This window comes from Arachis hypogaea, chromosome 2 (genome assembly GCF_003086295.3).
Source record: "Arachis hypogaea cultivar Tifrunner chromosome 2, arahy.Tifrunner.gnm2.J5K5, whole genome shotgun sequence".
NCBI classification, from domain to species: domain Eukaryota; kingdom Viridiplantae; phylum Streptophyta; class Magnoliopsida; order Fabales; family Fabaceae; genus Arachis; species Arachis hypogaea.
In genome coordinates, this window is record NC_092037.1 from 87,178,266 (window position 1) to 87,191,877 (window position 13,612).

A 13,612-nucleotide genomic window follows, 5' to 3' on the forward strand; every position below is an offset into this window, starting at 1 on the left:
CTGTTCCGGGTGATAAACTTGTTAAAAAATGAATGCATGTTCTCGCTCCTTTGTGTGCTTCTCATCCCTGCCCAGAAGTGGTGATCCAGATAGATAGGAACCCATATATGACGGTCTTCATACAGATCTGCATAATACACCCAAACACAGACTATAAATACACCCGAAAAAACATGCAATTTACACCTCTGCTACAGATTTTAAAAAGACATTACCTGAAAGCCACTTGTTGTCCACAAGACCAAAATTCAGTAGAAAATCGTTCCAATTCCTATCGAATGAGTCTTTGCTATGAGAGTTAAAAACAATTTGGCTCATTTCTCGTTCAATATCTGCATGTCCCTTGTACCCGTTTAATTTGCTTGGAATCTTCTTCATGATGTGCCAAATACACCAACTGTGAATTGTTGTTGGCATACAGGCCTCTAAAGCCCTTTTTATTGATGCGCATTGATCGGTGAGAAACCCTTTCAGAGCGTTTCCTCCCATGCAACGAAGCCAACATTGAAATAACCATTTGAATGATTCAATTTCTTCGTTTTTCATCAAAGAGCATCCGAGAAGTATTGACTGACCGTGGTGATTCACCCCGACAAAAGAACCACAGACCAAATTATACCTGAAAATAAATTACCATAGTGCATAATGCAAAATCATTAGGTACACCCAAACACAAGCTTCGTATACACCCAAAAAACAGCCAATATACACCTCTACTGCGGATTCATAAAAATACATTAATTTAGCTTCATAAACAGGGGCAGTTTGTTTACCTGTTTGTATTGTAGGTGGTGTCAAATGAAATGACGTCTCCGAAATACTCAAAGGCAGCTCTACTTCTTGCATCGGCCCAAAAAGCCAACTTAATCGATTGATCCTCCTCGAGTTCAAGCTCAAAAAAGAAATTCTGATTCTTCTCTTTCATTCTTAAGAAATATTTCCCGAATTCCTTTGCATCTTCTTGTTCGGAAACATTCCGCACTTCCCTGCTAATGTAATTCCTCACGTCCTTTTCGATAAAATTTAACTCGCGGCGACCCCCGACAGCCGCAACAAATGATTGGTAGGTTTTGCTTGGTCTGATACCAGCCTCCTCGTTATTCTCTATTGTACGACGAATGGACATGCTTAGTTCCCTGTGCTGTTTGAGCATCTCTGCTTTACTTGGACAGCAGGGGTGTGAATGATCCAACACAACCTTTGAAATGATCCAAGCACCGACATCCTTCAATGTGTGTATATAAATTCTTGCAGGACAGTTTAAACCAGCTGTCGGATTCGTCTTCTCGGTCGGAGATATTTTAGATTTCCATTGTTCCTCTCTGCTACATGTAATCAATTGATTCTTAATCTCGTTTTCCTTCCTATTTGTGCTCCGAACTCTTGTAGAAAAACCTGCAACCTTGGCGTAGTTCCTGTAAAATTTTCCAGCATCTTCAAGGGTGGTAAAGGTCATTCCAACCTTCGGAATAAACTGGTCATCAACAACAGAGAGAGGCTGCAGAATACACCATGTCAAAAACTATAAATACACCCAACTATTGCGAATATAATACACCCAAACGACACCAACTCAACTAAAATGAAAATAAAAGCCATAAGTTGTAAACAAAAAACAAAAAACACACCCAATCATGTCTGATATAATACACCCGAACGACAACAACTCAGCTAAAATAACAGAAAAAGCCATAAATGTAAATACACCCACATTACCGAAACAAATACACCCAAAAAAGTTCTGATCTACACCCGAGCGTCTGCTATAAATTCCAGATAATCAATCAAAACTAATACATTACATTCAATCCACAGATTTATGTTGACGCGTTAGTCTCACAGTCAATGTTCACGAATTATTCAGCTACACAATGCTATACAAATTACTACAACAAAATTCAGAGTAAACGTTTGTAAATCAAACCTCAGAAACTTCGTTAGATTCAAATTCATAATCCACTTCGCCCTGATTCAGCTGAGAATCTGACGTTGAATCAACCATTATCTTCAAAACGAATCCAAACTTTGATTTAAGTAAACAAAAATGAGAAGAAGAAAAAGAAGAACGAGAAGAAGAAGAACGAGAAGAAGAAGAAGAACGAGGAGAAGAACGAAGAACGAAACAAATCTAGAAATAAGGAGAGAAGAACGAGAAGAAGAAGAACCAGAAGAAGAAGAACGAGAAGAAGAACGAAGAAAGGAAACAAATCTTTTAAATTTGGTAGTTATATAGCGCGTGTATTGGACGTAGGATTGCAGCGCGTTTTGAGGGTTTATTGGTTAATGAACTTGTAAAGCATACAAGCCATTAGGGCTTGTATGCAGAGCTTTTCCGATATTTAAATTGTCTTATTTAAGTTTCTAATATTCAAAATTATTTCAATGTTATCCTGTCGTTAGTAATATGTTAATAAGGTTGACGGTGAAACAAAATTGAGACAATTTTAAAACATTAGGAATTTAAATAAGATAAAAATATTGGAAACAAAAATAATACATTACTCTTAGAAGAATTACAAAATCACGTAAAATAATAAAAAATTTTAACGAAATAAATTGCATTACTAATTTAAGATTTTTACTCATATTTATAAAATGACTAGTATATAATTTTTTGGAAAAGAAAAAGAACGAGTATGTATATATATAATAAAATATAAATTATATCTTTTTTGTGTCTAATATATCGAACTTCTTTAACGTTTAATTAAATTAAATTTTATTTTTAACTTTTTAATAAATTTTAATTTTTTATTTAATAATATTAATTTTTTTTACGACAAGTAATTACTTCATTTATTTTTTAACTTTGTTCTTAATAAAAAATAAATTGACTTAAAAAAATAATGTGATTAAGAGTAAAATTAAAAACAAAAATAATTATCTACCATAAAAATTGATATTATTGAAGGATAAAATTAAACATTATTTTAAAATTAAAAATAAAATTTAACTAAATTAAATATTTAAAAATTTTGATATATTAGAGATAAAATGTACACTTTATATTTTATTTTATATGTATCATGCTCGTTCTTTTCTTTTCTATAAGTTTATGCACTAGTTATTCTACAAATATTTCATGATGAATAAAAATCTTTAAGAGTAAAATTATAAAAAAATCATTTATTTAGAATGAAAGTAATGTGATTAAGTACAATTTACTTATATATGATTAAAAGATAATTGAATAACTATCTAGCGTAAAAGATTGATATTATCGAAGGACAAAATTAAAATTTATTTTTATGTATTGTTTTTATCCCTAACGTTTTTATCCTATTTAAGTTTTTAACGTTTTAAAATCGTTTCAATTTTGTTCCGCCGTCAATTTGATTAACAGATTTTTAACAGTAGGATAATTTTGCGCCAATTTTAAAACGTTAAAAATAATTTTAAAATTTACCCCAAATGTTAAGAACAAAAATGATATTTTATTTAAAAAAAAAGTAGTAGTAAGTAATAATTAGTAAAAGGTAAACCGTGAAATAAGGTTTTCATTTCAAGTATATATATATATATATATATATATATATATATATATATATATATATATATATATATAGTCCTTAAACTATTACAAGCAACTTCGTTTTCTTTTCTTAATGTGAACTATTAGGATAAAAATACTGCACAAACGCACTATAAACTTTACTCTAACCAACCAGCATTATTAATTTGGGTAGCCAAATAAACAATGGCAAGAATTAATTTTTGGTGATAAAATGAATGATAGTAAGGGTTGAAATTTTGATCAAGAATTCTTAAATTTGCATTGCGATTCCGTATCTTCCGTTATGGCTACTACGTACGCTTCGAATGGCATCAAATTGAGTCAACTACCATTATTATATAATTGACTTTTACTAACATTTAAAAAATATTATTAAATCATATTAAAATGTTATCTATATATATTAATAACATTTTAACAAATGTTAAATATATCCTATATTACTAAAGAATTTTACTAACATTTTTTTAAATATTCAATAACATTTAATAAATATGTTATGATAAATCTTCTATAATAATATTATGAGAAATGTTACAATAGACTTTTTTTTATAACACTTAAAGAAATATTACAATAGATATATTTTATAACACTTAGAAAAACATTACCATAGATATTTTTTATAACACTTAAAAAATGTTACAATAGATATTTTATGTAACACTTAGAAAAATATTACTATAGATATTTTTTGTAACACTTCAAAAAATGTTACCATAAGTATTTTTTATAACACTTAAAAAATGTTACAAAAGATCTTTAGTAATATTTTTTTAGTTATATTATACTATTTTTTAATTTATATTATACACAATATAAATATACTAAAATTAATTACTACAACATGAAATATTTCATCAAATTCACAATTTCACAAAATGAAATTTTTATAGCCTCTTTCATTAATCAATAATCATTGTACAAGTTTACTTCATGATGCAAATAAAACGAGAAAAGAAAAAAAATAGAGAATTGATGGTGTGGTTCTTCTAGGTTCGCCAAATATGTATACCAATGCCTCCTCTGGTGTCTTAGCACTAGGATCTGACAGCAGATATGGAATTATAGACAAAAAAAGTATTCACTTAAGATATAAGATATAGAGAATAACAAACCCAACTGCGCAAAGCAAATATATATATTCTCCTCACTGCAAATAAATCACAGGAAGAAAAAAGTAATCATTATAAATAGATAGCAAGCCGAAAGGACAGTTTATCCATTATCAGAGAAAAGTCACACACCTTACCAATATTGCTCAAATTTGAAGAACTCTTCAACAGAACACACTCAAAATAACAAATTGAAAAAATATCAATACCTTGATTTTCAGAGCCGTTAGACAACTAATTCCAACTGTAACAACACATTCATTTTCCTCTCATAGTTCTTACATTTTTTTAGCAAATTTTACTAAAGATACTGCACAGTTTAAGTATTAAACAACCACATCTTAGCAAATAGCAAGACACCACAAATGTCATTAATTAAGAAAATTACACATGAAAATGCAGAAAATCACAATATAAAAAGCTAGCAGAACAAACCTTACCAGAATTGACAACAACCAGTGACGGGTAGCACGCAATGAGGGCGAGCAAGAGAAGAACAAGACTAGAATGGCTGAAATGGAGTGAGGAGAAGCAGAATGAGACCAGAAGAATGAAAAAGACAATGAAGATGGCGAGCCGAGAGTGAGTGAGTGTGGGGGTCAGCAAAGAAAAAAATACAGAACTTTCAACAAAGAAGCGAGAATTAGAAGAAACATTGAAAAATGGTAACCAATATATGAAGGGAAAAATTGAACTTACATTATCAAATTCAATTAATATATGAGAGTGTATACTTCTAGAACTTATAACCATCAAAGATTCACCATCTTTCTAGTTTACTGAAAATGCTAATTGTTACTTCTTGGATTTCTTTAGTGCTCTATACAAAAGATATACATTTGACTATTTAATTAAAAAAACACCATACACAAATTACAACTATGGCATAATCATAAGCTGTTATAGAAACTCAAATGAGATTGTTTGAGAGAAGAAGAAAGAAGAACAGAGAACAAAAGACCATAAAGTTGAAACATGTACAGAGAGGAAGAACTCTTCTTCACCAGAAAAAAAACTAATCCACTATTATCTTTGAGTGCACTCAATACTTTGAGGAAGTCAATTCCAAATCTCAACTAACTCACCAAGATAGGAGGTAAGGCTACTACTTATACTAAACAGGCTCAACAGAATTTTAACAAGAATTTGTTATTCTCAACGGTAAACCCTAACTCTCTTTTTATATTACAGACTCTGTTTTTTTTCACTGCTTAACAAGACTGATCCTCAATACCCCCCTCAAGCTCAAGGTGTGCTTTGGCACAACTCTGAGCTTGCTCTTGAGCCGTTCGAAACTAGCAGCAGATAATGGCTTTGTCAAAATGTTAGCGACTTATTCTATTCCTGGTATGTGAATCACTTGGTGAGCCTTATTATTCACCTTCTCTCTAACAACTTGAATCTCAAGTTGAAAGTGCTTAGTTTTGTCATGTAGTACAGGATTTGCTGTGAGCATAACGGTGCTCATGTTATCACAAAAAATCATTGGAACAGTTGCCAAAGGAATCTCAACTCATCAAGTAGATTTTTAACCCAAGTCACTTCTGCTTCACACAATGCTAGGCTTCGAAATTCTGCCTCAGTAGATGACCTGCTTATAGTTGGTTGCTTCCTACAAGACCAATTAACCAGATTAGTTCCTAAGTAAATGCAATAACCTGAAACAGACCTCCTGTCTTCTAAATCTGCTGCCCAATCTGAATCAGAAAAACCATACAACCTGTAATCCCTGCACTTATGTAGTAAACCATGGTCTTTTGTCCCTTGTAGGTACCTGAGTATCCTCTTCACAGCCTTCCAGTGAGCCAAAAGAGGACTGTGCATAAACTGAGAAACCTTTTGAACAGCAAAGCTTAGGTCCGGTCGAGTTATAGTAACATATTGTAGAGTTTCTACAACTGACCTGAAGAGTTTGGGATCTTCAAAACGTTCTGATCCAATAGACAATAATTGTAAGGATGAGATCATAGGAGTTGGCATAGGAGAAGCCTCACTCATCCCTAGTTTAGATAAGAGATCTTTAATGTACTTGGTTTGTGAAAGGTGCAGCTGTCCAGTTTTACTTCGCTGAACCTCAATACCAAGGAAATATGATAATTCACCAAGGTCTTTTAAAGTAAAGATTTTGTTTAAGTTCTGAATCATAGCATTTATTTCAACGGAATCATTACCCGTTATTATAATATCATCAATATAACAAAGAATAAACATAACATAATTAGAACCATGCTTAATGAACAATGATGTATCTGATTTTGTGCTATAAAAACCAAACAAATTTAGAGTTTTGCTAAGCTTTAAGAACCACTCACGAGGGGCTTGTTTCAGACCATACAAGGACTTGTTTAACTTGCATACAATGTTGTCTGAATCATGAGAAAACCCAACTGGTTGATGCATGTAAATAGTTTCTTTTAGATCACCATTAAGAAAAGCATTATTAAAATCAAATTGTCTAATAATCCAGTCTTTTGATAAAGCAATACTCAACACTAATCTGATTGTAATTGGTCTAATAACAGGGCTGAAAACTTGTTCAAAATCAAAGCCTTCAGATTGGTAGAAGCCTTGTGCCACCAATCTAGCTTTGTACTTTTGAATGGAACCATCAGGGAGTCTTTTGATGGTGTAGATCCATTTGCAGCCGATGATCTTAGCATTATCAGATTTGGGGACGAGAGTCCAGGTTTGATTTTTAATCAACGCATTATATTCTTCTTACATAGCATTCTTCCAATGTGAAATGGCTAATGCAGTAGAGGGATTCTTAGGTGGCTGTTCTACAGAGGCATCAGAAGGTGTCTTAGTGATATAGACTTTCGGTTTAGAATTTCCAATTTTAGACCTTGTAAGCATAGGATGACAATTATCAGTTAAGGGTGGTGAGGTGTTTGCATGAGGGGATTTATGAAGTTGATTTGGATTACCATTAGGATCAATGGGGGGAGGCTTATCTGTAGTCCTGAGACAGAAGTGGTATTTAGTATATTAGATTGAAGATTACTAGAATTAGCAAGATCAGTATTAGAGACAACACTAGGAAAAGAATTGTTGGACAAAGAATTATTGGTGGGAGGTTGATTACTACTGCTAACATGTATTGTATTGGACTTGTTAAGGTTAAAATTAGTAGAGAGAGAAGTAGAATTGGTATCGCGAGTATAATAGTGACTGGAAATAGTGGAGGGTATAACAGAACCTATACTAGGTATAGAAGTATCCGATGTAGTAGAAGAATGGAATGAAGGTGTAAAAAATAAGTCTTTGTAAGGGAAGGATGTTTCATCAAATTGAACGTGTCTTGTGATGTAAATCTTGCCACAAGGAGAAAGGCACTTATAGCCTTTTGAATTTGGAGCATATCCAATGAAAATACATCTATGAGATCGAAAATCAAGTTTTGTTTTGCTATAGAGTCTAAGAAGAGGGTAGCAAGTACTACCGAAGACTCTAAATTGATCATAGTCAGGTGTGGATTTGAATAGTGTTTCATATGGAGACTTCTTATCCAAAATCAGGGTGGGAATGCGATTAATGATATGAGTGGCTGTTAGCACAGCTTCATCCCAATATGTTAATGGCATAGAGGCTGTAGATAACATAGCAATGCTCATCTCAATGAGATGCCTATGTTTTCTTTCAGCCCTGCCATTTTGTTCAGGGGTGTATGGACAACTAAATCTTTGAATAATGCCCTGTTCAGCCAGGAATTGAGTGAATTGGTTAGAGGTATACTCACCTCCATTATCAGACTGAAGAACTTTGATTTTATGTCCTGTGAGATTCTCTATTTGTTGCTTAAAAAGTTTAAAAGCCTGAAAAACTTGAGATTTAGTGACAAGAAGAAACAAATATGTATATCTAGAGAAAGCATCAATAAACGTTACATAGTATCTAAAACCTAAATGAGAAATCACGGGTGCTGGACCCCAAACATCAGAATAAACAACTTGTAGAGGTGTAGTATAAACAGTAAGGGATGAAGTAAATGGCAATTTATGCATCTTGGCATTCATGCAATGCTCACACACTTTTGAATTCAACTTTTCTTTATTATGAACTAAGTCAGGATTACAATTTGAAAGAGCAGAAATTACAGTTTTTATGGCCGTGTGGCCCATTCATGCCACAAGTATAAAGAAATCCTAGAAGCAGTAAAGACACATGATTTTTGTAAAATAGAAGATGTGTTAGAGGCAGCAACATTATAGAATTTGTAGATTCCTCCTTTTCTATACCCTTGTAACAGCACCTTATCAGTCCACTGGCATTTAACAAAACACACATGAGCATGAAATTGAAAGTACACATTATTATCTTCAACAAATTTAGAAACGCTAATTAGATTTTTAGTGATTTCAGGTGAGTATATTAATGTCTGCAATTGAAAAAATCTATTTGAGTCATAAGCATATAGATAAGAACTTCCAACTTTAGATATATGCAAACCTGCACCATTACCAATTTGTATTTTGTCAGGACCAGTGTAATCTGAAGAGGAAATGAAGTTTGATGAGTCTTGTGTAATGTGATGAGAAGCCCCTGTATCTGGATACCAAGAAGGATCTGCAATAGTTCCTGGGGCTGCTATGTATGCTGTAGGATTATGGAATGACGGGGGAGGTGGTGGTGGTGGTGTGGTGGCTGAATTCTGATTAGTTGTAGAAGAATTAGTATTTGTAGCATTTGAAAATTATCCAGGTTGATTTTCTTGGAAGGTTTGTGATGGTGGAGGAATATTCTGATCAAAACGATTGAAACAATGCCAAGCAATATGGCCAAAGCGTCTACAAATTTGGCATTGTGGCCTTGGTGAGGAATAAAATGATTAGCCTCCCCTTTGTGACCTACCACCACGACCTCTTCGACCTCCAAAACCTCTGCCAGTATTAGGGATTGATGGAAAAGAGGATTGGGTGAAGTTAGCTTGTACCATAGGATTTGTAGACCTGCGAAACTTGTCCAGCATATCATCATAAGACATGATGATGGTTTCAACTTCACATAGACTGTATAATTCTGGTTTTGTATTGACTGTAGTGAGAATCATTTGATATTCTTCACTCAATCCTTCAAGAAGAGCTTCTTTGTGTTCTTCTGTGGTTAAAGGAGATCCTAGTGCAGCTAATGAATCAGCAATATTTTTTATTTTGAAAACATAATCAGTGGGGCTTTGACCTTGTTTCTTGATGGCCTTGAGTTGAGCCTTTAGTTGCTTCACTCGAAATCTTGTTGATTCAGCAAAGTACTCCTCAATCGTTCTCCAAATTTGATGACTAAGTGTGCAACCAACCATTTTGTTCTTGAACACAGGATCAATAGAAGCAAGCAACCAGGATTGAAGGTTATAATCATCTTGGAGCCACTGTTGATAGGTAACAGATTCAAGAAAATTTCGCTGATCTTCAGTGGAAGCATATTGAGGTGGAACACAATCTGGAAACAGGTGATCTTCTAATTTTTGACCTCTAATAGCTGCTAATGCCTGCTGTTCCCAAGTCTTGTGATTCTTTTCTCCAAGCTTGTCACTGATGGGGTTGAAAGGTCTCGAATTTAGTAGATGTGATGGGAAAGAGAAATTATTTGCAAGAACATTGTTGTTAGGGTTTGAATTTGCAGAATTGGCGGAATTTGAATTCCCAGGATTAGAGTTGACAGATGCATCTGTCATGATTGAAGAATCCAGAAGCTCTTGATACCATATAGAAACTCAAATGAGATTGTTTGAGAGAAGAAGAAAGAAGGACAGAGAACAAAAGACCATAAAGTTGAAACATGTACAGAGAGGAAGAACTCTTCTTCACCAGAAAAAAACTAATCCACTATTATCTTTGAGTGCACTTAATACTTTGAGGAAGTCAATTCCTAATCTCAACTAACTCACCAAGATAGGAGGTAAGGCTACTACTTATACTTAATAGGCTCAACAGAATTTTAACAAGAATTTGTTATTCTCAACGGTAAACCCTAACTCTCTTTTTATATTGCAGACTCTGTTTTTTTTCACTGCTTAACAAGACTGATCCTCAATAGCTGTAATACTCATTGGGCAGGCTGGGGTGTTGTAGTAGGTGGAGCACTAGGTGCTGTTGCCACTTTCTCTCTAAGGCCCTAAACACAATTTTTTGGGCCAGCAAACACATCTACAAAATGGACACAAACACAATTGCCGACTTACTTTAACAAAGACAATTCTCTCTGCCTGGATTTGCTTTCTCAACTGATTTATCTTCATCAACAAGGATCCACCAACACCATCATTTGCAGACTCCCCATGTTTTTTCTGTCAATATATCACAAATCATAATAATCATGTTCAGATATTACTTCAGGAATCAAAGCCCCTTCACGCATTTAAGAAAAAAATAGTGTCCACAAACAAAAGAATGTGGTAAATTTCAATTCTCACACGAATTAGCAGATAAACTTGTACCATTTTATTAATCGTGAAACAAAATTCACGATCAAAGTGATCATAAGCCCTATTCCTGAACTCAAGTGATTCTGGTATTCACAGTACATAAAGAAAAAAAAACAGAGGAACAGAGTGGTTCTATCAGTAACAGTGAGTTATTTTTGACTAAGCGATTAAATTCAAAATTCTCTGCAGTAATCAAAATCAATTTAATTGAAGCACATGATCAGATAGCAGTGATACTTAAATTGTTTTATTCGAAGAAAGAAACAGAACAGGGATAGCTATGAGTTTGGGGAGGAGGTAAAAGAGGAACTAACTCGAAGCTTAGAAGCAGAGTCACTGGTTTTGGAGACCATGGATGATGATGAGGTTGATGATGCGATTAGTGATGAGATTTCTCTATTCCTTTTATCCCAAAAATTTCTACCAAAAAATTAGCAGAAGAATCGACAGGTTCAATCAATCAATTGGAATGAAATGAAATTAATTAGGAAATGCATGCTTAATTTTTGCATGCTTAATTAAACAAATAAAAAGTTTCAAATAGCTAATTAAAAAGACTTGCAATCAGAAGTCAAAAACAAATGCTCAAAAATTGACTCACATTAAACTTTGAAGCATGGAAAATGATGGTGGGAAAGCATATGCAATTATAAAAAATTTGAAATTCAATTTAAAAAATATTTAAAACTTAAATTCAACAAAAATTTATGATCAATGGCCTTTATATTGACTAAAATTAACAACTCACTATAATATTAGCTGATATAGTAATGATTTTTTAATAATAATAACAATAATAAAGAAGATAATATGAAATTATAGAGGGGAGAGGAGTAACCAGAAGAAGCTTGAACAAGTTCAGATCCTTTGAGTATATATTTTGCTCCTTCAGCGGGGTGTATTATGTCATTAAGTGCCAAGTCACACCACACATAACCACTCTTATAGTTCCTAATAAACAAAATGCAATGCTCAATTACTATATATCATTTTCCCATATTTATGTTTGTTTTGCAACAGAAGAAGCCAAGACAAAGTGGTTTTCTTTCTTAGTTTAATTAATTACCTTTTACAAGACCATGAATACTGTAAGGGAATGCCACTACCTCTCAGCGATGTGAGCCGCTCGAACACATCTTCGTTTCACCAAGTAAAAGTAATAAATCAATCAATCAATTAAAATTAATTACAAAAATAATAAAAAGGTAATTTATTAGTTGAATAGAATACCTTTCAGACGGAGAGGGTCATTGGGAAAAAGGGTGATTTCAACATAATGGAGATGCTCTAGAAGGCTATTACAGGACAAGTAGTAAACAACATGAACCTGCATTGCTTAAGCTTCAACTCCAATAGACTTTTTGTGAAACTGCATGTTAGTTATAAAATCATTAAAATGCCTCCATCAAACTATTAAGCTTTTAGAAGAACAGACATGATGATATAAGTATCGAAATAGATTTTTAGAAAATAAAATAAAGTTCTGCACCGGTGCTCTCTTAATTAACTGTTAACTGTTAATTAACACAGATATGATCTATGAAAGGGATTTCAGATTTCAAATTTGAATTCCAACCAGAACAACAATAACACGAATTAACAGCAATGTCAGATTAAGCAAGATTTCAGTATCCAATTTCATAACTGCAATCAAATTTAACTCTAAATCCAGAAAATCACTTACTCTCAGAAATAATTACGAAAAAAGTAGCAGATTGCAACAATAATAGAGAAATCAGAATATTTTTTGACGCGTCCAGCAAACTCGCTTTTCTCGCGGGGTCATCAGCAGCGACGTTCGCGCTTGCGGTGACAGAGACGATGCCTGAGGGCGGTGACTGAGATCGGAGGCGGTTCTGCGATGATTACAAAGCCAGGAGCAATGGATGGCCTACATGCACATCAACGGTGACAATGAAGATAGCTAACGCGGCAAACAGAGGCAGCAACAACAAGCAGCGATAATTCAGATCTGGATCGAAATCAGCAACAGTTGAAAAATTGAAGAACTCCATGAATAGAAAAAAAATTAAAGAAGAGAGAAAATGCTTACCGCAGTGGAGAGTGAAATCGAGAATTTGAATATGAAGGCAGAGTAAGATGATTGAGGTCTGAGGAGGAGTGAGATAGGGTTTGTGAGGAGGAGTGAGAATGATTATGAGTGGTTTCTATTTACCTTTCAAATTTGTTTATTTGAGAATGACTTTTAATTGAGAATAGGTAACACTTCTAGGAAGTTTTTTAAAAACTAAATATATTTACTAACATTTATTTTATAAATGTTACTTAATATTTAATTTTATGACTATTATTAATACTTTAACAAATGTTAAAAGAAAAATGTTACTAAATTTTTAAAAAAGAATTGAATTGATAGGGAATATTTTTGGTGGGAAAAGAATAATCAAGAGCTTTAAAGACCACAAAAAGATTCTATATTAAGGGTTGGAATGGCTGCTGTACAATAATTGTTGGTAATATTAATTTTGACCCAATGTTATATGTATTTGTAAATTGGTATGACATAGTTTGGTTAGACCAATCATTTAATAATCGATTTTT

The 13,612-nt window shown here is 33.2% G+C and overlaps 2 protein-coding genes across 19 annotated transcripts; both read right to left on the reverse strand.

Annotated features, from left to right (window-relative positions):
* Positions 1–4,386: 4,386 nt before the first annotated feature.
* LOC112749224 (protein SOSEKI 2) lies at positions 4,387–13,355 on the reverse strand. Of its 18 annotated transcripts, none has more exons than XR_011873470.1 (9): positions 13,104–13,355; positions 12,735–13,022; positions 12,281–12,419; positions 12,117–12,186; positions 11,889–12,001; positions 11,365–11,470; positions 10,808–10,912; positions 9,091–10,157; positions 8,661–8,893 (listed from the first exon to the last, which is right to left on the reverse strand). XR_011873470.1 is itself a non-coding variant. In XM_025797508.3 (6 exons), exons 3-6 carry the CDS (start codon positions 12,381–12,383, stop codon positions 10,887–10,889), a joined length of 312 nt encoding a protein of 103 aa, XP_025653293.3. In that variant the 5' UTR covers positions 12,384–12,419; positions 12,735–13,022; positions 13,104–13,278; the 3' UTR covers positions 5,501–10,886. The 18 variants fall into 18 exon arrangements, 1 of the variants encoding a protein (XP_025653293.3); XR_011873469.1 differs by having other exon boundaries at positions 9,091–10,293; XR_011873480.1 differs by lacking the exon at positions 9,091–10,157 and adding an exon at positions 11,063–11,133.
* On the reverse strand, positions 5,501–7,029 carry LOC140172818 (uncharacterized mitochondrial protein AtMg00810-like). The gene has a single exon (XM_072219284.1). It carries the CDS (start codon positions 7,027–7,029, stop codon positions 6,112–6,114), a length of 918 nt encoding a protein of 305 aa, XP_072075385.1. The 3' UTR covers positions 5,501–6,111.
* Positions 13,356–13,612: the final 257 nt, after the last annotated feature.

Bases quoted from the DNA above. Each gene is read 5' to 3' on its own strand.
- LOC140172818 (XM_072219284.1), bottom strand. From the start codon at position 7,029: ATGCATCAACCAGTTGGGTTTTCTCATGATTCAGACAACATTGTATGC.
- LOC112749224 (XM_025797508.3), bottom strand. From the start codon at position 12,383: ATGCAGGTTCATGTTGTTTACTACTTGTCCTGTAATAGCCTTCTAGAG. The intron at 12,187-12,280 runs GTATTCTATTCA...GGTGAAACGAAG, and splicing joins TGACCCTCTCCGTCTGAAAG to ATGTGTTCGAGCGGCTCACA. The intron at 12,002-12,116 runs GTAATTAATTAA...TTTGTTTATTAG, and splicing joins TATTCATGGTCTTGTAAAAG to GAACTATAAGAGTGGTTATG.